Raw genomic sequence first — 26,316 nt, forward strand, 5'->3', positions numbered from 1 at the left:
ATCAACTTCGCACAAAAAAAACACAAAGAGAGCACAAAAATATAAAGACACGACTCACAATACACTCAATAATACCAAATTTATAAATGGTTGAATTGCGGCTGAGTGGCGTGTTTCTGTGTGTAATATTTTTGTGCAAGTATTTTCCACGACATACGCTGATGATCGACAAACGAGTTCTTTCTCGAATTTTCTAGTCGTTTGCCGATTTAACATTGGAAAGAAAAAAAAATCAGCCCATGCGCTTTTCAATGTGCATGCTCGAATGAAAATTTTTTTTTGATATTTATTTCTATTTTTACCCATGCATGCATGTGCAAATATTTCAACCTATCCATGAAATGTTTGTTTCAACCACGTGTATTTGTTTTGATAATTCGCTTTTTAAATTGAATTGATTTTTTATTAATGTTGGAAAACAAAAAATTTCAGGAATAGATTCATTTCTCTGGTATTATTTTTTTGAACATCGTAAAACATGAAAAAAGAATTTCAAAAATTTAAATCACATGCACACAAAGAAGAAAATACACACAAGGTTTGACATTTTTTTGAGGATTTTTTGCTGATATAATTTTTTCTGTTTTTTTTTCAGTTTGAAACATTCAATGAAAAATTGAATAAGATTAATATATCGGCCGTTAATAATCTTAAAAGACGGCTGGTGGAAAATGATCAATCAGATGAAGATATTTCATTTTTTGCCATCGCCTTAGAGAAATGGACCGATTTAAATTGTACACACGATTTTCGTCAATTGCGACAACGAATCGGTTCACCGTTAGATGTTCAGAATTTAGTTCAAATCGTACATAAGAAAAAAATACTAATAGATACGCTTCTAGATGCAATGGTCAATCCGGAAAATAAAGCGTTGAATGCAATACTTGAACTTCTTATTGCTTTGTCGCGAGATTTACAGTCAGAATTTTATGAATATTTCTCACCCATATTTGATCGTCTTGTCAATCTATCAATGCAAAATGAAGATCCCGAAATTATTGAGAACATTTTTGTTTGTCAAACATTTTTATTCAAATATCTATGGAAGCATATTATCAAAGATATTGAAGAACATTTTCAGATATTTAAAAAAGCTTTTACATGCAAAAAACAATATGTCATAAATTTCACTGGCGAAACGTTTGCTTTTTTGATACGGCGATCCAAAGATCCGAGCAAATTGTTTGAAATCATTTTTGAAAATGTTGAGCAAAATGACAACTTATCTAAAGCAGTGGGCCGAATCATTTTCGAAAGTATCAAAGGTGTTCAAGGCAGTATAAACCATAAAGCTCAATCTTATTTACAGATTTGTTTCGATGAGTTGAATGGAAAAAGTCCAAATGGAACTTTAAATTCGATGAAATATTTTTTGACGTTTGCATTTGATAATATTCAGCAACCTGATTGTTTCACAATCATTTGGAAATTATTAATGATTGAACCTAATGATGAAGCTCATAAGATTAGAATAATAGAATTGATTCATCAAATTGTTCTCTATAAAAGGTGTAAACATGTTAACAATGGTTTTGATGTTGCATTCAAATCGGTAAACTATTTATTCGAAATATTTGATCCTGAAACAAAGCAAAAACTCTTTGAAATTATTGAAAAAATTTTCATTCACAAATATGAACATTTATCATCGGATCGTATGGAAATATTATGTGAAAAATTTTACGCACCAAACACTTGTTTATCACTTATTGATTTACTGAATTTTACATCGAAAATTATTTGTAGTCCAATTTATGATATAATCTTGTTCAAATATCTACATCAATTGTTTTTTAAAGTTTTACTATCAAACAATATCGACGATCGAATTTGTGTAATTGAATTCATGTCAAATGTAATTTTGAAGAAAAAACCTAGACCTGTTTTGGGAAAAGATTTGGACAAGATACAAAAATATTCGATAGATTTTGGTTGCGATAACCAACAGGTTATTGAAATTTTATGTGAAACAATAAAATGTGATGATCCTCGAATCATGTATTCTTGTCTAACAATTTTGTCTAGTATTTCTAATAAATTCAATTCTATCTTTGATGATTTCATCAATGAAAATATAATAAAAATTATTGACTCTTCATTATTACAACCATCTTCATTCGAAGATTCAAATATTTATGCAGAATTATTGTACGAAGCGATGATTTTTACCATTCTTAATTCCCATCCGAATTCTCCTATTACGAAATTTGATTTTAAAACGTTCACTACGTTTCTAAGGTAATTAAAGATCTTCTGAGAAATTATTTTAATAGTTTTTGTTTTTAGGGCAAATCCCAATTGTACGCGAATACTACAATCATTGGATTTATTTATAAGCTTTAATAAACCGATTGCATCACAAGATTTCACACAAAAATTGAATGCTGAACTTTCTGATTTGTATCCATTACTTGAACATAATCTTTCTTCGCCACTGAGATTAAATCGTTTGGTGTGTCTTCATTTGTTGACATTGCTTGATTTACATGTTCCGATCACAGACGAGAATCCCAAAGGTATGTCCGTATTTCAAATTTGTTTGAATGCGGAATCAATCCCTGTTGATCTGGAAAACTATCGAGAACGTTTACGATTAATTTGGAAATTGGATTCAACTTATATATCTTTGTATCAACCGCAATCATTGAACGAGGTCAAGTTTGATATGGCACCAGTATGTTTTCTTCTTGGAACATTGTACGAAAATTTGAATGTATTATGGAAACAAATCATCGAAGTTATCGAAACATATGCTAAAAGTAATTCGAATAAACCAATCAGATTCATTGAAATTTTATTTAATCATTTTCGACAAACTGAATCCTTTATCAAAGCATCTCAATCTCAATTAGATTCTTGGAGTTTGAGAACTAAAATTGCAATTGAATTTATTAACAAAACAAACATTTTTGCTTCGGATCATTTGAATCATCGATTGTTGTTGTTGAAATGTTTTGAAAAATTTCCAAATCTTATCGAACGAAGGAATAGTGAATTCGTTGATTTATTTTTTGAATTTTTATCGAAAGAGTTTAACGAGCATCATATTTCTCGTATTAATAGTCGTGAAAATATTACATCCGACATGGTTAGTGAAAGCAGAATGGAAAATACTAAAATGACTTGGAAGACATTTTTTGCTTTCCTTGATGTATTTGGAAAATTCAAGAATCCAAAAGCCGTACATAAAGAACCTCAACTAAATCAAATTTACCTAGATCTTTTATCATCTCCAAATTCTCAATGTCAAAATCATGCATTCAATTGTTTACTGACATATAATCAAACGCATTTGACTAAATATCGTGAAAATTTTTCACGATTAATTGATGATAAATCTTTTGTTTCGGAAATTAATTCATTTATGATTCGTGACAATGATGAAGATAATGTTATTGCTGTGGAAGATCGATCAAAAGTATTGCCTTTGTTTTTAAGAATCACCATAGGAAAAATGATTGCTTCGGCCGGTACTAAAACACATGGTAAAAGCAAAGCTGATTTTGTTCGTTCATTAATAATGAAAATTTTATGTAATTTCAATGATGAACAACAAATAATGTTTATGGATTTTGTTTATGCTTCCATAAAACCATTATTGCAAACTGATTATGCCTATTTATTGGAAAAAATTAGCAATGAATTTGTCAATGTTGAAGCATTCATTCCATTCAAAAATTTTCAATCATTTATAACTACTTTGGAATTTTTGATGAAACACTTTGGCAATCAATCGACTAGGATCATGCAATACATTTTCAAAGTTTTAATAATTTGTTCATCAATTTGTTCACAACTTTTATCTGTTCAATATCGATCCAAAATTAAAGAACATATTGTTGATCAATTGAAGATATTTCGTACAAACTGTTTCAAAGCCACAGAATATTTTTTCAATAATTTTTTAACCTATCCATTTGAACAGATAGAAATCGACATTCTATTCGAATCCTTGATACGTCCACTTGTTGCTAATATTTCGACTGAAAGTCAAAATTATCCTTCTCCATTATTGCGATTGTTCAATGTTTGGAGTGAAAATCCACGATATTTTATCTTATTGATCAAGCATTTTGATTCAAAAACAGATTCGACGCCCTTGATGTCGATTATACAGTTATTCAAGAATTCTAAACTGTCTCCAATAACTTTTGGATTTATTGTGAAATTGATTGAGAATCTATTGATTGCTGATGAACCAATTGCCCATTTGGCAATCAATAATTTTGACTTTGTGATTCCAAGTATTGAACAGTATCCGGAATTCAATAATAAATCCATTAACTTTGGTTCATTGATTCTGATCCCGCATATCAAAGATATTATTGAACGAATGAAATTAAATTATCAATCAAAAAGTAATCCAAAATTTTCGCTACAAGAAATCAACATTTTAGCACGTCTTAGTCTTTATGTGACTGATGCAACCGATTCACATACAATCATGATTTTATTGATTCGATCGATATCACGCAAGAAAAGACCAGAAGAAGAAAAAGAAATTTTCATCATTAAAATATTATCTCATCTTTCTCAGAACTTATCTGTCGAAAGTTTTGATGTTATTCTCACTTCATCTTACAATCTTTTTTCCTTAGTACAGAGACCAATACCGAGAAAAGAATTGTGTATTTATCTAATGAATTTAAGCAAGAAAAATGAATTCTTCTTACCATTAGCCGAAATGATACGAGATCTTAATTCTTTGAATTCTAAATATCCCGAAGAACCGGATTATGATTGTAGAATTTCTGCTTTCAATAAAATTTCCGAATATTTAGATGGTATTGATAATCCGGCAAAATTATCATTCTCACAACTTAAATTTATTGATTTATTACTGCTAAATTGTGCTTTCTTTCTCAATACGTTTGATGATTTTAGCATACGAGAATTATCATCTTCAATCATATTAAAGATTAGTTCATTATTCAAAATGCAATCATCGGCCGACCTATTCAACAAATACGTCATTAATATGATACTGTTCGAAATCATTCCACAAGGAATCCGAAATACTAAAGAATCAGCTTCGATTGAATTTATAAACTTATTGGTAGAAATTATCCGTTCATCTTCGTCTTTGGGTAATATTCACATTGATCAATTACGAAAATTATGTGATGATGATGAAGAACTTGACTTTTGGCAGAACATTCGCCATATCCAATTACATCGTCGAGCTCGTGCATTGAATCGTTTATTGCAAAATAAAGAATTGCTTGAATCATTTTCAAGCGCTGTTTATATGAATTTTTTAATACCAATTGTTGAGAATCTAATATCATATTCATCATCTCCCGGTGGTCAGCAAACAAATGTTAGCTTGTTCAACACTTCAGTGGAAGCATTGGCAACATTTTTTCAATATTGTTCATGGCCTAAATATGATGCCATATTGTCTCGACATGTAAATAATTTACTATCGCCAACAACGACAAATGTCAAGAATGTTGTTGATCCAAAAATTTCAATCAAAATCATATCAGCTTTATTAGAAAAATTTTCATTTTTGAAGCCCGAACATGTTTCACTAATCGAAAAAACATTAATGCCAAATGATTTTGAACGGATTACTTCGGAATATGGTTTTAATTATCGAAGTAAATCATTACGAAAATCGTCATCGAAGGCAAAAAAATCGTCGAATAATAATAAAAATGACAATCGAAAAGAACGAGTAAAGCAAAACTGTGGCAACGGCAAAGATCAAAACGACGACAAGAAAAATGTACAACAAGAGCAGAAACCATTTGATGCTATTATTACTAACGATGATGATAAGATCGGTTCGGAAGATTTTCTAAACGATAAAAGCTGCAACGATATCGATGATCACGGTGATAATGACAAAAACAACAACAACAACATCACCCCCAGCGACATTCTTCATTACAAGAAAATTTATGATTCTCTTTGTCGAAAATTATTACCCATGTTGCACAGATGTTTACATCAACAATCACGTATGGAAAATGTTCATGATATTAACAAATTCAATGATGATGATGATGATAATGATAATAATATTCATATTCGAACGATACCAATATCATTGGCCATTGTTAAACTATTACAGCATGTACAATTCGATCGCCGTGTTTTCATAACAAATCTGAATAGTATCATATTAAGATTATGTCAATTTTTACAATCAAAAGCTCAAAGTATTCGTGAAATTGCTCGTAAAACATTGGCACAGATTCTTGACGTTATTGGACCGAAATATTTTGTCAATATTTTTAATGAAATGAAAGTACTATTATGCAGAGGTTATCAACGACATGTTTTTATTTATACTGTTCACCTACTTTTAGAACGAATTATTAACAAATTGAATGGTGGTGATTTAGACAAATGTTTGTTAGATTTAATTCAAGCATGTCATGAAGAATTATTCGGATCGTTATCCGAAGAGAAAGAAATTTCACAGATAGTAACAAAAACAAAAGAAGCTAAGAAAATTAAAGCATATGATATATATGAAATAATGGCAAGATCAGTATCGGAATCATCATTACAAACATTGATTGAACCATTGAAAGCATTATTGCTCGAAACAAATGATCATAAAAAGATGCAAAAAATTGAGAAAGCATTTCATCGAATCGGATGTGGATTAGTTCACAATCAACATATCTCTATTGAAAAATTGTTAAAATTTTTGAATGAAATCTTTGTTTCATCTTTGTCTATTAATCTGAAAATTCAATCAGAAATGAATGATAACAGCATTGATAGTGATAGTAGCAAAAAACAACGAATAATGGTCGATAGCTTCATTATACCGGAAAAATCATTACGTCGTGTAAATCCAATTTCGAAAATTAATTCACATTCACATTTTCATGTGGTATCAAATTTTGCTCTTGAATGTTATCTATACATCCTTAAGCATAATAAATCTATCAAATCATCAGATGCTTATCATGACATTCTCAATGAATCATTGGAACATTTAAATATGTTTTTGCAAAAATCAAACGATTTAAAAGTCATTGCTTCAGCTTTAAATTGTTTATTGTTGATGTTGACAAAATTTTCTGCCATTATTTCATTTGATCGCCATGCTGAATCGATAATTTTACAATTATTTCTCTTATTGCAAAAATATTCCGGACTTCTCAATGATGATAATCGACAAATGACAACATTATGTTTTAAAACAATCGCACATTTTATCAATATTCGTTCAGATTGTAAACTAACCGATCAACAGTTGACTATTTTGATAGCTTATGCTGACTATGATATTGAAAACAATAGTCAAAATGTTTCAATTTATTATCTACTTAAATCGATATTGGCAAGAAAATTCATTTCAAAAGAAGTTCATCAACTAATGGAACGATTGATGGTGATAGCTATAGTCACAGAAATTGATCATGTTCGTGATCATGCCATCGAATTGTATGTCAAATATTTGACTGATTATCCTATCAATAGTAATCGTTTAAAGGGAAAATTGATTAATTTAGCAAAACAGTTAGAAGTTGATCATGTTTCCGGCCGTAAAGCAGCCATCATTATGATTAAAAATGTGATTAAAAATCTATCCTGTGATATTTTGGCCATGGTATATGATCAATTGTTTGTTATTGTAGCCCTTAGATTAGTAAATGAAGAATCACCTGAATGTTTGAAACTTGTTCATGAAACGATGGCAATATTATTGAGAAAAATCGATCAAGAAAATATTGATAAAATGTTTGAAAATTTTGTTTTATCTTGGCTAAGATCGGATTCGTTACCAAAACAAACACTTGCTTCGAAAATGTTAACTTTATATTTGGAAAATGAAAAATCTAGCTTTGAAAAACGTTTACCTAGTTGTTTACCATTAATCTCCGAACAACTAGATCCGGATCGCTACGAATCATTAAAATCCGGTGAAAAACATAATAATGATTTAGCTAAAGACGAAGATAATCTATTATTTCAACATTTCAATTTTCTCTTTAAATTGTTGAAAATGGAAACGGGAAAAAATCTTATCGTGAAAAACAAATTTCAAAATCATATCAACCAAATATTGGCTTATGTTGTTTCAACATATCTTCTTCATCCACATGTTTGGATACGTGGTATTTGTGTTCAAATATTTGGCCAAATATTTTCTTGGTTTGATCCGGAATCATTTGGCCAACTATCAGGTGTCAGTTTGAATATTTTGACATTTTTTCTATTCACAAACCCGGAGGACAAAATGATCAATTTAGCTAGAAAATTTTCCCTTATATTTCGTGATATTTATGCCTGTCAATTTTTAGCTGAACAATTGATTAAAAATCTAATCTATATTGCTCGAGTGTTCATCATAATGGACTATAGTAACCCATGCTATGACTACGATAATGTCGTTGCTGTTGAACAAACAGAAAATCGAAATGTTGAAAAAAAACATTTATTTGAATGGTTAGTGAAGAAATTACTTTTCGAGACCAAATTTGAAATCAAATATAGACCAAATGAAACTCGAAAACGAATATTATTCGTCAAATGGTTGGCAGCGGTTTCTTTGAAACTTGGTCACGAACATTTACAAGAATATTTGCCACTTTTTCTTCCACCTTTATGCCGTGAAACGATTTTATCGTCAACGGACAATCGATCATCCGTAGGCAATGAATCTTCAACAAATGGAAATAGTACTGGTGGTGGCATTGATGAATTAAAGAATCTAGCTAAACAAGTATTACAAATGTTTCGTAATATTGTTGGTAGTGAATTATTTATTGATCAATATAATCAATGCCGAAATCAACTTTCTCATCGACGATTAGAACGTAGAAAACAGAGAGCTGTACAGGTAATTATTATTATTGATTTTGTTTCTGTCATTTTTTTGTTGCTATTTTTAATTAATCCGAAATTCTTTTTTCTTTTATTCAAAAAAAAATCAATAAAATTCTATAGATGGTAATGAATACTGTGGCTGGAATTAAACGTAAACAACGAAAACATCAAAAACATTCACAACAACTTAAACGTCGTCGCCATAATAATCGTGGCTATAGAAATGGAAATGATTTTAAAGTTTCATCATTTTAGAATTTATTTTGTTAAATTGAATAAAAATTCAATAAAATTTTTTTTAATTCAATTTTTTTCCGAAAAAAAATATTAATCAAACATAAATAATAATAATGAAAAAAAGTAAAAGAAACAGAAAAAAAATTAAAACAAATTCAATATGGAAAATTGTGTGTTGAAATGATTTGATTTTGTTATTATTTTTGTAATATTCATTTTGTATCAATAATTTTTCAACAATATTTGTCATGTATGATGAATAATAATGTTGATGATGATAATGTTGATGGTGTATTAAGCCATAGATATCGATTTCGAATTGAAACAAATTATATGAAGCTGCTAGATGATGATGGTATTAATGCTCAGCAATTTTATTCTTTAATTTTTAAAAAAATTGTTTGAATCTATTATTATTTAAACCTAATGATGGATGTTTAATGAAATGGATGAACACAAAATTGGCGGATGAAACAAAAAAATAATAATTCTTACTCAAATTACTAAATGATATTATGGTCGATAGAATTTTGAGCAAATGGATTTTTTTTCTTTAAAATAACTAATCAGATGAGGTATTTAGAATGAGCAATTCGTTGATGTTTTTATTGTTTTTTTCATTGAAATTTTTTATGGCAAATGGTTAATATTTTGATTCAAATTGATCGGATATTTTTAAGTAGATTTTGATAGATTTGATGATTGATTGTTGTCATCGATGTTGTCAATGTCGTTGTTGTGGTGTTTGGTTAATTCCATCAATTAATTTCATATCACATTATGGCAATAGGTAATTTTAAAGTTTTTTGAAAAAAAAACAAAATTTTGGCATCTTGAATGAGGAAAAAAATTTCAAATTTGAATCGGTGACTAGTGTCTTTTGGTGTATGTATGATGAAATGTATCTTCAGTGTTTTGTGTTCTGGTTTTTTTTTGTTTTTGTTTCTTTCTTATTGATGATTAAGGCACGGGAATTTTTCAAATTTTTTTAGTCCTGTACTATTGTATGTAAGTTTCTTTGTATTGTTTGTATCTATTTTTTTTTGTCTTTTCGAAAAGAATTTGTAATTCGAAAAAAATGCAGGAAGAAATCACAATCAAATAATAAATCACAATGCGGTCGGAGTTTCCGTTTTTTTTGTGTGTGCTTTTAATTCATTGACAAAAAAATTGAGCAAAAAAAAAAGAAAAAAATTTTCAATATTCAACTTCAATGGATGTATCATTTACTGGAACACAATTAGCATGATGATGATGATGATGGTGATGGTGATGATGATGGTGATGATGATGATGATGTTGTTGTTGTTGTTTAATCAATGATGAAGATGTTGTATTTGTCGATGTTTGATGATGATGAATATCCGTACAATTGATTGATGAATTATAATTTTCTTTTAGACAATCATCAAATGATGATGATGATGATGATGAAGATGATGATGTGGATGATTCGGGTGAAAATGCTGATGGTGATGATGATAATAATTTCTCACTTGATATTAATGAACGATTATTTCGATTATTAGTATAATGATGTTGTTGATGATCATTTTGTTGTCGTTCAAGATGATAATGATAATTATGATCCAATGATGTTTGATGTATAATGGTATCATCAGTTTCTTTCATAGCCATTAAAATTGTTTGTTCAATTTGTAAATGACATTCGAATAATAATTCCTATAATTGAAAATAATTTCATTATAAAATATTGATTAAATTGAATGTTTAGGTATTTTTTAAAAAATGAATATAGAAAAGTATTTAAGCTCTAATATTCCCATTTTTAATTATTTTCCATTAATTCATTTAGCCATTTTGAATTTTTCCTATCAAAATTCGTATCAGTTCCCTTTCCTTTATTTGGATTCGAAAAAAATGCAAATTCTCTTGGGGTCATAATTTGATGGTTTGGACCTTTAACAAAACAACGAAATAAAAAAAATCGATCTGACCAATCAATTATCATCATCACAAACACCAGCTTACCAACCAACGAGAAAAAAACCAACAAACCAACTACCTATCAACCTATCACCTAATCACATCTCACGAGTCAAAAAAAAAAAATTCACTTGTCGGATCGATCCACATCTTATACACTTATGTTTGAACTTCGACATTAATGTTTTATACACGAAAAAGTAAAAAAAAATAATTTCCAACCAATATACATGCATGTGTGAATAAATTCTAATGTAAACAGAACAACAACAACAACAACGAAAAAAACGTGAAACGAAATAAAAAAAAGAAAAATTCCTTAGTTTTTTTTCATTGACAAGGTTCACACACACACACACACATATTTAGGCTAAAATAGATTTTTTTTCCTTTATTATTATTATTATCATCATATGCCAAACCAATCACCAATTCAACGTGATGATGACTATAACTTCTCACCTTTGCCACACCGATCATCATCATCACCAACATCATCAAACATTTTTATCATCATTCGAAACCTAGCTTAGGTTAAACGGGAAAAAAATGGGGAGAAAGAAAAAAAAAGAGAAGGAGGAAAGAAAAACCAATTCCTTAAAAAAAAGAAGGCCTTGTTATAAAGTGTGGTGAGATGTTTATAATAGCTTCTGAAACTTTTCTGGAAATTTTTTTTTTTGTGAACAACAACATTGATAATAATAATTGATGCCAGAGGCATATAGGCCAATTTTCTTTTGTTGTTGTTGATGATGATGATGTTTACCATTAAATCAGTGGTAGCAGCCCATATGAAAATAATTCTATGAATCTGTATAAGTGTCTAGACAGGCAAAAAAATCCATTTTAGAGCGGAAAAAAATGTAAATAACTATTTAGCCAATGAAAATCTATTAATTGAATGATTGAAATTTCAACATTTTTTTTTCTCCTATTTTATACACAAACGATGATGATGATGATGATGAAAAATTCAATTCAAAAAAATTAACAGGAATTTGCCGACAATTTTTTTTCTGTTGATCTGGAAATTTTGAAATTCCGGAGATGATGATGATGATGGTTTCAATGACAGAAACGATGGTAATTTATAAATTATGATCAACTATCACGTATCATCATCATAATCATCATCATCATTACTAAAGTCAATAGAAAATATGGAAGAAGAAAAAACTTCTGTGTGTGTGTGTGTGTGTGAACGACATAATCATCGATAGGATCTAGTTTACATTGGCAAAATGAAAATTTTCATAATTCAATAACCTAAGGTTAGAAAAAAGAGAGAATCAAATTTTCCATAACATTTTCTTATCGAAACCCGGAGAATAATGATAATTGGATCAATGTATAGAAAATAAATAAATTTTCTTCACTTATTTTGGTCGGAATATGTTTTTGGCATTTTTCTAATTCTAATATTTACCCAAAAAAAACATAGCAATTTTGAATATTAAAATTTCATAAAAAAACTTGTGTTTAAATTCAGATCAGATTGTTTATATATGCAAGCCAGAAAAGACAAGAAAGAAAAACAAACTTAAGGTCCAAAATAAATGGAAATTTGACTTTTTCTTTCGGCTTATTTCAATGGGTGTGTGTTTGCGACCGTTCCCTTTAATCAGCATAGCATACCAACATTGTTGTGGCACCTTCAACCCTAAATAAATTTACTTTTGTTATTCCATTCATATTGGATCGAATGGGGAAAAAATTCACTTAGATATTCAATGTTGATGAAGAAATAAATTATTTCACTAACTATGACACACATGCACAAACACTGGTACTTTTACCAAACGGACCTTGATAATTTATTTTCCTATGTTGTGTGCTTCAAACACACGCACACACCCCCTCATATCCACCAAAAAAAAATCATCATCAAAATCATCAATATAACAACAATATGTGATTTTCATTTCTTACTTAAAAAGAAAACGAATGACCACTCTGTGAAAAAAAAACGAAAGAATTTTGAAAATTTTCAATCACAAAACCATTAACATGCAAAATTAGATACTTTTTTCTTCATATGCATTATTATTACATTAAAAATGGAAAAGAAACATTGAAAATAGTCGACGAAGAAGAAAAAAAAGTGTCAGAAATTAGCCCAAAATCTATTATTATTATTATTTAAAGGGTTTATGCTTGAAATTGGTCAAGTATGGAAAGAAAGAGTGAAAGAAAGAGAGAGAGAGAAAACGAATCGTGGTCAGTGGGTCATCATTATCGAATAAAAAGATTTTGATATTGATGAAAAGTGGTAAAAAAATTCTAGGATTTTCTTTTTCTTTCATTTGATTGATTGATATCGAAATATTGAGAACAATATCGAAATGTAATGTAAGAATTATAAAGCAAACGAACAAACATTCTTTACATTTTTTTTTAAATCTCATTTCAACATAAAAGTAAATTATTCTTTAGCTGTAATAATAATAATTTCTTTCAATGAAAATTATTATTATAAGAAAAAAAAGGTAAATTCGAAGAAACGGGAAAATAAAAAAATTAATCGATGTCACGATCCTCTGAAATTTTGAAATCGATAAAAATTAGAAAAAAAAGACCTCCTGCTTAGCCTTGAAAAAGTTTGTTTTTGTTGGAAATAAAAATTAATCGACAACATATCATGTATTTTTTTGTATATGAACATAAAAAAAACTACATTGAAAAGGATGTTCATAATCGGTCAATCAATTGGGCAGAAAAGTCGGTAATATAAAACAAATATTCTTTCGGTTCATTGGAAAAACACGAATACAAATAAAATGAACAAGATCAATAACTTTTTTGTTTTTTGGTTTTTAATTAGAGACCTTGATTCATTTTTTTTTCGTTTCGTTTCGTCGAAACTATAGACACACATACAAACATAATGATAATGATAAAGATCAATCAATCGATCAAACAACCAAAAAAAAAGTGGATAAAATATTGGTTCAATACAAGTCCCTATATTAGTTAGACACTAGGAGTGTTGGAACGATTTTTTGTTTGGCCCCGAAGTTTTTTTTTTTTTTGATTGTGTTTTCATAATTTGCTGATGATGATGATGTTTTTTTTGTAAAAGCTAATTATTGCACGAATATTTTCAATCTTGTTTTACAGTTAAAACCTGATATTAAAACAAAATACATATAGATTTTAGTGGTTCAAACGTGAAAATAGACTGCATAATGATAGTAACAACAACAACAATGATGATGATGAGAAAATAAATTAAACAAACTTATTAACTTACTAAAAAGAAAATATAATGAAAGAATACATTATAGATTGAAAATTAAACAAGAACAACAAAAAAAAACAAGGAGATAATCATAATTTCAGTGGCGACTACTTGATATTATTTTTCCTACTTATTTTACTGGGTGATTTTTTTTTCTCTCTTAGATCAAACTTGTTGGGTCAATTGAAGAATAGGAACCCCAGAGTGGTTTTGGGTTCCTATTCTTCAATTGGTTAAATTTTGGGTTCCTATTCTTCAATAGGTTAATTTTGAAAAAAAAACAAATTTTTCATCATGTAATTTTTAAAATAACATGAAAATGTATTCTTGAAGAATTTTGAAGTATTTTTTTTTGAAAAGAATAAACAAAATAATTAAAACAAAATTAAAAAATTACATGAAAATAACGACAAAAGAATAAAAGTCATATTTCCAAAAAACAAAAAAAAGTTAAAAATTGTCTAACTTAATTAAGGAAGGTTAGTTTAGGTTAGGGAAATTAGGTTTTCCGAAGGAAAACCTAATTTCTTAGGTCAGTTAGGTTTTCCGGAGGAAAACCTACCTGATCAAACTCAAAAAAAGCAATTTTTGGAACAAATTTTGCAAACAAAATAATTTTATCAAACAGCAATATGTTTGTTTGAATCATGTTCAACGAAGGTTCTTTTGCATCTTTGGGTGTTTTGTTTTAAATTTGATTTTTGTAAAAAAAAGAATAAAATTAAAATTTGCAATAAAGAAAAAAGATTTGAAAAATTAAAAATATGTAAACAGTATGTTAACATAAAATTATAATTTTTTCTTTTTCTTCTCTTTTTTCTAAAATGAACACAAATGCCATCTTTTTGGTAGAGTGTTACTTTTAAAATTAATAAATAACATAAAATTAAAAAATTATATGAAAATAATAAAACAAATTTTTCATCATGTAATTTTTAAAATAACATGAAAATGTATTCTTGAAGAATTTTGAAGTATTTTTTTTTTGAAAAGAAAAAACAAAATAATTAAAACAAAATTAAAAAATTACATGAAAATAACGACAAAAGAATAAAAGTCATATTTCCAAAAAACAAAAAAAAGTTGAAAATTATCCACTTTAATTAAGGAAGGTTAGTTTAGGTTAGGGAAATTAGGTTTTCTTTCGGAAATCAGGTGTTTTTCTATCAATTTGATTATTTTTAAATAAAAGAATAAAATTGAAATTTTTAATAAAGAAAAAAGATTAGAAAAATCTAACAAATCAAACTTCACATTCAATTTAAATTTAAATTTTTAAATTTTTTATTCGACGTGAATATCCGAAATTTCGGAAAAAGTTTTCAATAAAATGATTGATTGATTAACAAATAAGACTTACAATTAATAAAAATGCTACGTTATTTTATTTAATTTAGTTAATTAACAATATTTAACAACAATCATTAATGAAAACATTTTGCAAAAAAATCAGGGTTCCTATTCTTCAATAGCTTAATTTTGGGGTTCCTATTCTTCAAAAGGCAACTTTGGGGTTCCTATTCTTCAAAAGATCCAACTTGTTGCCCGAAAAGAAGAATAAGAAGAATCACGTTGTTTGTTTGTTTGATTCGTTCATTATTCAATAAACAATTTTTCCATCAAAATATTGATTGATAAAGATGATGATGATGATGATGATAATGATAATTTACCTATGCTGTTAATAATAATGGATACTAATAATAATGATGATAATATTCAGTCATCATATGTGTGAGAGTGTGAAAAATATATCTAACGTTGGTTGTTTATCATTATTGAATTTAAGAAGAAAAAAATAGGGAAAAATTTAAAAAATTTCATCATTTTTGGTTAATGATAACGATGACGGTCACCTTGATATAATAGTTGTTGTTGTTGTTGTTATTTTCTGAGCTTCAATTTCGTTATTTTCATTATCAGAAAAGTGAAAAAAATTGCTAGTTTTGGTACAATCGATGGCGGCCTTATACGAAAGATTATATATGGGTATATAATAATGTTGTTGTTGTTGAATAGGCCTCAAGAAAAGCAAAAAAAACATATAAATCAATTCCAAAATGGATAAATCTAAGAAAAATTGTTACAGGCTCGTCGAAAATAGTTCGAAGCCATTTCAAATTGAGAGAAAACAAAATTTGAAACAACATATAATAAACAACAACGAATAATGAATACCTGTAGACCTTGGGCCTTGGGATTTTTTTTTCAAAATAAAAAAAAAGTGCTATGAAGGCTAAAGTTCATTCATTGTTTTTTATTTTAAAGAAAATTTTTTTTTCCAGATATTTTTGTTTTTACCCTTAAAAAAATCAACAAGAATGTCTGGGATTTTTTTTGAATATTGAAATCTTTAACCCTGGCAAATGGATTTTCTTTTTCTTTTTTTAAATAATAATAAAATTCAAAACAATTAAAAGGGTTTTGAGAGAAAAAACTATGATCACATAAGAATCCTTATGTGTAGCTTTATGTCATTGGCATTTAAAAAATGATCATATAATGAAATTAGAGGTAGCTATTGAGATTGAGTTTTTTTTGGTTGTATAGCTCAAATGAAGAAATTTAAAAGGGAAAATGGATATTTCGTTTTTTTCAAAACAAAATTATTCAGTGATCAAAGAGTATTGCGACAGTTTTTTTTTGGTTCGTTCACTGATTTCATTTGAAAAACTCGAATCAAGATTGGAAAAAAATGGGATCGTAAAAACATGTTTTAAATGTTTGAACAATGTTATCGAATACAACTGATTGATTTAAGATAATGAGAATACAAGAGAAATATGAAGAAAGATGAATAGGAAAAAAAATGAAATTAGAATTCATATTTACCTTTTCAATACCGGTCAATTCGTGTAGCTGATAAAGTATTTGTGATGAAATCGAACGATAAACAACAAAATGATTTTTAAATGATTTTAATAGATCATTTATGGCTGATATAAGGCTTGCCGCTGCAATCATCGATGGTGGATACATTGAAAAATTAAAATCTGGAAAAAAAAGTAAAGTTTGAATGAAAAAAAGACCATAAGAAAACAATTAGCATATTTTAGTCATTAACAAACGAAAAAAATAAGAATTTAATTAAGAAAATTTGAAAAGAAAGAATGGTGTTTGAATAAAAGGAAATAATGATCGTTTTTCAAGCCAACAAACTAATCATCCGGTTATAATTCTTAACACCATATTGAACTTTTATTTGTTGTTGAAAAGAAGAGAAAAAAACTTAAAGGTCAAATGACATTTTGGTTGTAATTCAACACACACACACACAGCACATATCCTTACAACATAAATAAAAACGACATACCGATGATACTTGATGACAAACTTGAAAAACAAAATTTCTGGTATCAATTTACATCAATTTCATTGCCAAGAAGAAAAAAAAACTCAACATTCCTTTCTAAAATACAAGAACAAACTCTTTTCATATATTCAGTCATCACATTCTAGTGATTCCTCTTTTTTTTCAAAAGAAAAAAAAATTCCCGCTCATAAACATAACAGTAAAAAACAACGATAATCAAGACATAGATTTTGATGTGACCAGAAAAAAAGAAAGAAAACAAATTCCAGATTTACATTTATTCCAAATATTTGTGTTTGTGTGTGTGAAAAAAAACACACATAATCCTTGTTGGAACATTTTTGTGGGATCACCACTAAATAAAAACACCATAAATATACAGAGAAAGACACAAACAAAAATTATCAGAATGACCAGCTGGTTGACCAATATGGTTTTCATGAATGAAAATAAATAATTTTTTTCAAATATTTTTTCATTAAGATTAGCATTTCTCTACATCAACTGACCATAATGATGATGATGATGATGATGATGATAATGACCGTCAATCGGATCCTCTCTCTCACTCTCTAGTTTCATATCGTTCATTCATACATTTTTTCCCTATCGTCTTTTAATCAAAAAAAAAAAAAAAAAAAAAAAAATCTTTGACATTTTTTTTCTTCTTCTTTTCAACAAATCCGAAAACCCGATCATTACTTACTATCGGTTGTTTTTTGATTGTCATTATTCAAGTGTAATCCACTATACATATGAAAAAAAGTAATGTTTAGTGTGATATAAATGAAAAGAAAAGAATTTCACTCTTATTTTGATTTATTCATGGATCGAAATACCGAAATGTATGATGATCATGAAAACAACAACAAACTGAAATGATAGATAACAGGAGAAATTTCTTTCAAAAATTCATTCATTCATTTGTTGCTTATCACCACAACCACCACAATCAACTCGGGAAAAAAATTGAAAATTTAATTCATTGAAAGTTTTCAATTTTCAATGAATGTATGAATGAATGAAAAGTTCAAAACCCATTCATTTATTTTCATTAATAAAATTTCCCTTGAAAGTTTTTTACGAAAAAAGAAATTCTGTCACCACAACAACGGTATCGGTCTTTGGACATTTTTTCTCTCTCTCTCTCTCTCTCTCTCTCTCTCTCTCTCTCTCTCTCTCTCTCTCGGAACCTCGATGACAACAAGAGCAACGAAGAAGAAAAAAAAACAACAACGCGTAATACAATAGTCGATTATTTTGTTTCTTGGCTTGCCATTCTCGAAAAAAAAACTTATGGCTATGTGAACCAAGTTTTGCCGATCAAAATTTTTTTTTTTCTAACTTTATTCAGTTCAGTTTTTTTTTTTTTTGTCTATTATTCATGAATGGTGAACATTTTTCTTTAAAGAGAAAATCTACTATTTCAAAAAATAACTGTTATGCTAAAACTAAGTTTCAACTATGATCTAGTTTGATTCCTTTTCATTCACTTTTTTTAAAGAGACTTTGGATATTAATATTAAGAAAAACAACAACAAGAACAACCAGAATTAAGAAAGAAAATTTGCCGAAATTTGTAACAAGTGGTCAATATATATGCACACAAACACATATTATATATGAATAACGAGCCAACCAAATAAAAAAAGAAAAGACATTGGAATGTTCCCACACACCAATATTCAAACAACAACAACATACGGAAAAAAAAAGACATTTGCGACAATGTTGAACCAGAAAAAAAAATTATTATTATGATTTAGAAAGGAGAAAAAAAAATGTTGAAATGAATAAAATCAGTAAAAACAACAACAACCAAAAATAACTGACCTCTGACCATCATAAATTGAATCCAAAATAAATATAAATCACATATGTATGAAACAAGAGATGAAAACAAAAACAATTGTCAACATTGTAATAAACATTGGAAGAAAAAATTCCAGAAATAATTTCACATCAAAAATGAAAATATTTCTCAATGTTTTCCGATTTTTTTGGTTAAAAAAAACTTTTATTGCAAATGTAGATGTAGATTTTATCTATTTTTTTAATCAGCCGAAGAATGTTTCATTTCGTTTAGCAATACCAGTAATCAAGTTTTAAAGCAATTATTTTTAGTGAGGCTAAACATTTAATGATAGACATTGATGCGTAATACACACAAATTGCTGATATTCGGTAAAAAAAACTAAATAATTACGAAAAAAAAACAATCGATTTCTACGATGACTTTCATAATAATGATGATGTAATTTTTTTCTTTCTTCGTGGTCAATATTTTATCCATGTGTTTGTGGTAAATTGACACCCAACGAAAAAAGATTTTTTGATAATAAATAAACGTCGGACACATGACAAGTTTCGTCTTTCCGGTCTTTTGGTTACGACGACAAAACAAAAACAGATTATGATTATTTTCAAGGTGGTCAAAATGTAATAATCATATGTTGTTTTTTTTTGCTTTCTTTACTTGGAAAAAATGTGCCTCAGTCTTTAAACCAAAAATCAAATCAACCTTGAAAACAAAAGACATTGGTCAGATAAAATGTCGTTCTTGGTGATCATTCAAGAAAAATTTTAAAAGGAAAGAAGTTACTTAGAAAAAAATCATTCACTCATCATTTAGCTGATGTGATTATGATGATGATCATGATGTTGATAATGACATTGACATTTTAACAAAATAATTTTCATCTTATAGTAAAACCAACAGAATAAAGAAAACCTTCAAACAGAATAAGATTTCTACAATTACATTGTCATTTTGTTAATCTTTTTTTTTTGTTGTTTTTTGTTAACCGACAAATAATGAATATTATTCCATTAAATGGTATGAATTTCATCATTCAATATCATCATCCGACATTAATTATAGCCAAATGGGATAAATATAGTGTATTAATTCTTTTATTGAATTTCATTTCATTCATTCATTTTAAATGGAAAATGAACAAAATTCAATGTCACAGGATATGACACTTTTAACTCTAGGCGATTTTATTGTCGCTTGTCATGTTTCTCAGTTGATTATTTTTTTGTTGTTGTTATTCAATTGAAAAACGTGGTTAACCGTTTTCAATCTTTTCTAAATAATTTAATTAATTTATATTCCTCAAACGAAAGTTTAAAGTTTGAAACGTGAATGATGTTTTTAAACTAAAAAAATGAAATAATTATACGCAAAGAAACATCTTAATTGATTTTCTTTAGAGTACACAAACATTTTTTCAATATCAAGATGTGTGTACGTATTTTATTTCCTCTTTTTTTTGTTTGTTTCGATTTTCATTCAAAAGAATTCAATTATTCTAATGATGAAATCTTTAAGCAAAAACAAAAAGGAAAAGGAGATCCGTCGCCTTATATTATTATTATTAATCATCATCATCAGACAACATACTTCCTTTGTCGAATACGATATGAATCAATTTTTGTCAGAATGGGTTCCTATTCATAAATTTTTCCTGTTTTTTGGTTGTTGCGAAAATATGAATGTTGTTAATAGGAAATTTATTTTTTTTAACATAGAAAAATGTAACAAATTTTCTAATTTTAATGATAAAATAAAGGTGAAATAAGCATATGAAATTTTGATTTTTAATTCAAACCCAAATTAAAAACAAAATCAATAAATGAAAATAGCCTTAGGATAAAACAAAACAAAAAAAGGTCAAATTGCCCGGCGAAAAAACGAAACAACTACTTGGCTTTCCTCATTTATTCTTCTTGCCTAATAACAACAACAACAGCAACAGAATATTGGCTAATTACAACATTAATAATTGAACTGGCATATTTGATCAGATTTAACAGTATTAACAAGAAAAAAAAACAGACACAAAAACAATCGGCGCCATTCGACCTTCAAAACAAGAGGTCTTCTCAAAAAACAAAGACACAGAGAGAGAGGGAAATTTTTGACATACATTCATACCTGTCTATCAAAACCTCAGTTAAACCTGTATGTGTATATAATTCCCTACAAATTGATCTTGATCTTTCCTGTAAAGAAAAAAAAACACTAAACAAAAGTGATGATGATGATGAGAAACGAATCAAGAAGCGAAAATGAATTTTTTTTTGTTCAAAAACTATCAGTAGGTGGTAGGCGCGAATTTCGCACCGTTCGATAGATTTTGTTTTGTTTTGTTTTTTATTAGAAGAAAAATTGTGAGAGAAATTTTTTCTTCTTCTTCTACCTGTATTTATTTGGAAAATTACAAACACACAAAAGAAAAAAAATCATTTGGAACATATTGAAAATTAGACATAATTCTATGAATTATTACAAATAATAATAATAATAATTTCTTTGAACGAAATAAGAATTTTGAAAAAAAAATGAAAGAAAATAGAAGAAATGAATGACAGCGAAACAAAAAAAAGGTGTCAAAATGGCTCAAAGTCAAAAAAATAATCATTATTATCATCATTTTTCTCTAGGTCCTTTCAAAAAAAACATCAGAATATGATGTCTTTTTGTCTGCTAATCTGTCTACATGTATGTGTTTTTTTTCTTGATGCAACAAGCAAAAAGCAATTGAAAAAAATTATTATTGCACAATGATCATCTGAGAATCAGAGACAAGAAATAATAATAATAACAAATTCTCAATCAGTGAAAACAAAATCAAAGGTTATAATCATTATATATGGGAAAAAACAGAAATGTTTTTCATTTTTCATAATGTCTATTAATTGATGTATCCAATATTTCACCAATCTAATCATAACTATCTTTAGTTATGATTAATAATAATATAAACACAATTAACAAACAAAAAAATCTAATAAAATCTATCTAATTGCTTGTTTGTTAATGAAGAATAGTGATGATGATCGTCCAGAAAATATAGAACCAAGAACAACAATAATTAAAATAAACAATCATATGGAAAATGAAGAAAAAAAATCTCCTTCGAAATTATCGTTAACAAGCAACAAAATATCAACAAAATCAACCGAAAAGTAAATGATATAGAAATAGAAATAAAAAAGCTTAGATTAAATTTATGGTTTATGTGGTCTAAAGAATTGTATGTAAATTAATCATCGGCAAGGTATAACAACAAGGTAATATGGTATTATTCAAGGACAGAAAAAGTAATTAAAATGAAAATTATTTGTATTTTTACTCACCAAGTGAACATAGGTCAATCATATTTAATGTTTGTTTTCGTATACGATTCTGATGTTCATCAATTAATGTTGAATATTTACATAAACGACGTAATAATGGATCAACAAAATCATTTGGTGTAATAGCCGCTACATCCCATTTTAGTTTGCTTAATACAAGAATTTCCCAATCCTTTTTTATTGTTGTTGTTGTTGTTTGATTGGTTTAAATGGTTGGAAATAATTTAAATAATAATAATAATCAAAATAAATAAATAAAATCTTAATCAAGACAAGAAAAGTAAAAAACAAAACATACAGTCAATTCATTCAATGTAATCGACCAATCTGTATAATATATAAGCTTCTGTGGTGATATTGTTTTTGATTGACGTAATTTTGATGCAATAAATAGACAAACTGATCCAAGTAATTGTAATTGACCTTTTCTTAGTTTAACCAATGCTAAAAAACGATCTAATATATTCATTGCCAATGGAAATATTTCGTTTTGACATTGTTCGGCTTCGCAAACCTGATTTTTTTTCAAAATTGAAATTTCAAAAGAGAAAAAGAAAATTAAAGAAAAACGATTTAAAATAAAAAATATCCGATGAATTTTTTTTATTAGATTTAAAGATGATAATGATGAGTGTAAAGAAAAAAAATTCGAAATAAAGATGCTTTTAATAGATAAACTAATGTCAAATAAGACACACACACACGCAGGCAGACATATCACATAACATAGAGAAGAAGATAAACATACCTCAAGCATCCATGAGGCCAATTCAGTTCGATTATTTGTTGTTAGATCGGTTTGTAAACATTTGAAATATGATCCGGTTATTAGATAATGTTCTTCAGTAAATATTAAATTTGTTAATGTTCGATCATCATCAACAATATTTGGATCGAATAAAGCAATTGGTTCAGTTTCAGATTCAATGCATAATAATTCCATAATCGATGCCGGTTTTCGATATGTTTTTTTTGTTGGTTGTTTTTATTCACATATGGTTGTTATTGATGAAAATATAGGAACAAACAAACAACGAAGAATTGAAAGAACATCACACACACACAAAGAAAGAATTTGGATTTTTGGTGTTTCAAATAAAAATCAAGAATCGATTATTCCATTATGATGATGATATGATTGTTGTTGTTTGTTGATTTTTTTAACTTTTAAATGAATATTATGACTTTTAAATTCTTTCGAATCACATGCACACACACAGATAGCCAATCATAACGATATAATCTAGCCGAGCGTCTGTTCTCGACTGAACGTTCAAAATGGAATATTTTTTGAAGAAAAAAAAATCAATGCACTTTATTATTAATCACAACAAGAATGAATGAATGAATGAAACAACAACACCTTCTTTTTAGTGTATTTTTCTTCGTGCATTGCAAATAGAAAAGAAAAAGAAAAAAATTTGGGAAAATTCGTCTGCCGAATTGATTGTACGTACCAAGCTCAATATCTACATCATCATCATTGACAACAACAAGTGTCTAGCTTGGTGAATGGCTAAGTGTTTGAAACGCATATTTTTTTTATTTGTTGCTAAAATGGCCAAGATTTCGATTTATATATTTTCATAAGATATTAAGGGGAGTGATCAGCACAACAACAACTATACAGCATTTCGAATCGTCTCAGTATGTTTTGCTTCAAATAAAATATTCTCAATTCAACAAGTGTCGATATAGAAATCGAACATTTTTTTTTTTATTTCTCCACAAAAGAAACTATTACAACCTAAAGGGGACTAGCTTGCGCAGAATCGTTTTTCACTATTTTTTCGTTCTTTCCTCATTACCAAAAATTATTGTGAGGAGTTTTTTTCCCATTCCCTTTTTTTTAAACACCCCATTCCATTCCTGAAGAAAAAAACTGAAACAACAAAGAAAATAAACAAAATGAAGAAGAAGAAGCCGAAAAATATTTTAAAAAAAACATGGCCGAACCAGACAAACAAAACCAGAATCAAAAACAGAAAAATATTCAATTGATTCAAGCGGGTAAACAAAACATGTTTTGGTTTGGAATTTGGGAAAACTTTTTTCTTCTTCGCTTGTGTTACAAAAAAATTCGATCAGATTTCGTGGCTAATAACAAAAACAACGACGACAACAAACAACCTTGACTTTGGGTTTGATTGATAATCAACTTGATTGTTTATCTTACCCTCCAAAATGATAAAATTGGCGGATCATTTTCAAATAAAAATTCTTTTCACTTCAAAATTAGAATCCAATTTTTTTTTTTTTTTTTTGAAAAAGAAAACACCATACCATCATCATCATCAACTTGGATTTCAAGATTTGACAAGTTTTGAACAAACAAACAAACAAACAAATGAAGAAATAGATATAAACAAATTCTTTTCAATTTTGGGAATTTTTCAATTCTCGAAACAAAATTATATGGTCAGTTTTTTTTTTAAAAAAACTGTTTTGATGATTATAATCATTAAATGACGGGTAGAAGAAAAAAAAACAATATATTTTTTAACACAGATTATCATTTTCGGTGTGTGTTAGATACTTTTAAATTATACACATTAAATCATTCAATGATAATAGAACGTTCTACAAAGTTGTCAATGAAATAAAATATTTGATGATAATATCGTTCATCATACACAATTGATCTATCATTAAAATGAAGAAGATTTTATTTACATTATTAGGTCATCCACACATGAATACTTGAAAATCAAATGACAAATATCACAAGTGTGAATCTATCAAATATCATGTGTGTGTGTTTTGTATCTGTTGTGTAAGTGTGATTTAAACATCTTCTTTATTGTGATTATTAAAGAATTTATGAATGAATCGATACTGTGTGTTGTCACTATGATCATCATCATTATCATCGATATTTAGGTAAAGAACAATAACCTATGTAAAAAAAAACAAAATTCCATGGGAAAATATACAAAAAAATGTACCCCCTTTAATTTTTTTTTTTCATATTTAGGTGAAAAAAATATGAATTGAATTTTGTAAAATTGTGAAAATTTAAAGAGTGAAAAATAAAATTTCTGATATATTTGTTCAGGAAAAAAAAATGTCATCGACATCGATCATATATGATCATTTTGAAAATGGTCAATTTCTTTTTCTGATCGATGATGATGTCATACATGAAAATGTTTTTGGATTCTAGATTGATGATTATTTATTTAACAACAACAACAATAAATAATCCTGATATGATAATTTCAGAAAATAAAATCCTTTTTTTTCATTTTTTTTTTTGTTATCAGGTAGCTTAACCTGGAAAAAACCCTAAACACACGTGTTCTTCTCTTGGTTTTTGTTGACTAAATTCGTATAGAATTTTTCTTCTTCTTCTTCTTCAAACAAACAAACATTTTAAAGATAAATGATTACGAACTTTAGGGGGTCTATGACATTCTCAACAATATTGTGTGTGTGTGTGTGACATTTGAACCTGGACTTTGAAAAAAAATCAGTGAGAGAGAAAAAGAGAAATCTGGTAGCTACTTGAATATCATCATCAGAGCAACAGGTGAGAGTCAAGAAGATTTTTTACTTTTTGGACGATAATAGCTACCATCATTATATGTTCTAACTGAATTTATTTTTTCTCATTTTCTTCGACATTTTTCTACCTGTT

At 27.8% G+C, this 26,316-nt stretch overlaps 2 protein-coding genes across 2 annotated transcripts; one reads left to right on the forward strand and one right to left on the reverse strand.

The window, feature by feature from the left end:
- Positions 1–260: 260 nt before the first annotated feature.
- LOC113798074 (small subunit processome component 20 homolog) lies at positions 261–9,106 on the forward strand. Its single transcript, XM_027348557.2, has 4 exons — positions 261–538; positions 596–2,241; positions 2,290–8,812; positions 8,920–9,106. Exons 1-4 carry the CDS (start codon positions 479–481, stop codon positions 9,052–9,054), a joined length of 8,364 nt encoding a protein of 2,787 aa, XP_027204358.2. The 5' UTR covers positions 261–478; the 3' UTR covers positions 9,055–9,106.
- LOC113798117 (G1/S-specific cyclin-D2-like) lies at positions 9,082–24,276 on the reverse strand. The gene is made up of 5 exons (XM_075819397.1): positions 23,428–24,276; positions 22,978–23,193; positions 22,680–22,851; positions 17,054–17,214; positions 9,082–10,719 (listed from the first exon to the last, which is right to left on the reverse strand). Exons 1-5 carry the CDS (start codon positions 23,620–23,622, stop codon positions 10,234–10,236), a joined length of 1,230 nt encoding a protein of 409 aa, XP_075675512.1. The 5' UTR covers positions 23,623–24,276; the 3' UTR covers positions 9,082–10,233.
- Positions 24,277–26,316: the final 2,040 nt, after the last annotated feature.

Source organism: Dermatophagoides pteronyssinus, unplaced genomic scaffold (genome assembly GCF_027571235.1).
Source record: "Dermatophagoides pteronyssinus isolate colony J.1.1.1.1 unplaced genomic scaffold, Derpt_VIB-CSIC_2022.12 sq0003, whole genome shotgun sequence".
Taxonomy (NCBI): Eukaryota; Metazoa; Arthropoda; class Arachnida; order Sarcoptiformes; family Pyroglyphidae; genus Dermatophagoides; species Dermatophagoides pteronyssinus.

Excerpts from the sequence above, each read along its gene's own strand:
- LOC113798074 (XM_027348557.2), top strand. The coding sequence starts at position 479 with ATGAAAAAAGAATTTCAAAAATTTAAATCACATGCACACAAAGAAGAA. Across the intron at positions 539-595 it reads AAGAAGAAAATACACACAAG|TTTGAAACATTCAATGAAAA; the intron begins GTTTGACATTTT and ends TTTTTTTTTCAG. Across the intron at positions 8,813-8,919 it reads GAAAACAGAGAGCTGTACAG|ATGGTAATGAATACTGTGGC; the intron begins GTAATTATTATT and ends AAAATTCTATAG.
- LOC113798117 (XM_075819397.1), bottom strand. The coding sequence starts at position 23,622 with ATGGAATTATTATGCATTGAATCTGAAACTGAACCAATTGCTTTATTC. Across the intron at positions 17,215-22,679 it reads GATTGACCTATGTTCACTTG|ATTTTAATTTTTCAATGTAT; the intron begins GTGAGTAAAAAT and ends TTTTTTTTCCAG. Across the intron at positions 10,720-17,053 it reads AATTGACCGGTATTGAAAAG|GAATTATTATTCGAATGTCA; the intron begins GTAAATATGAAT and ends TTTCAATTATAG.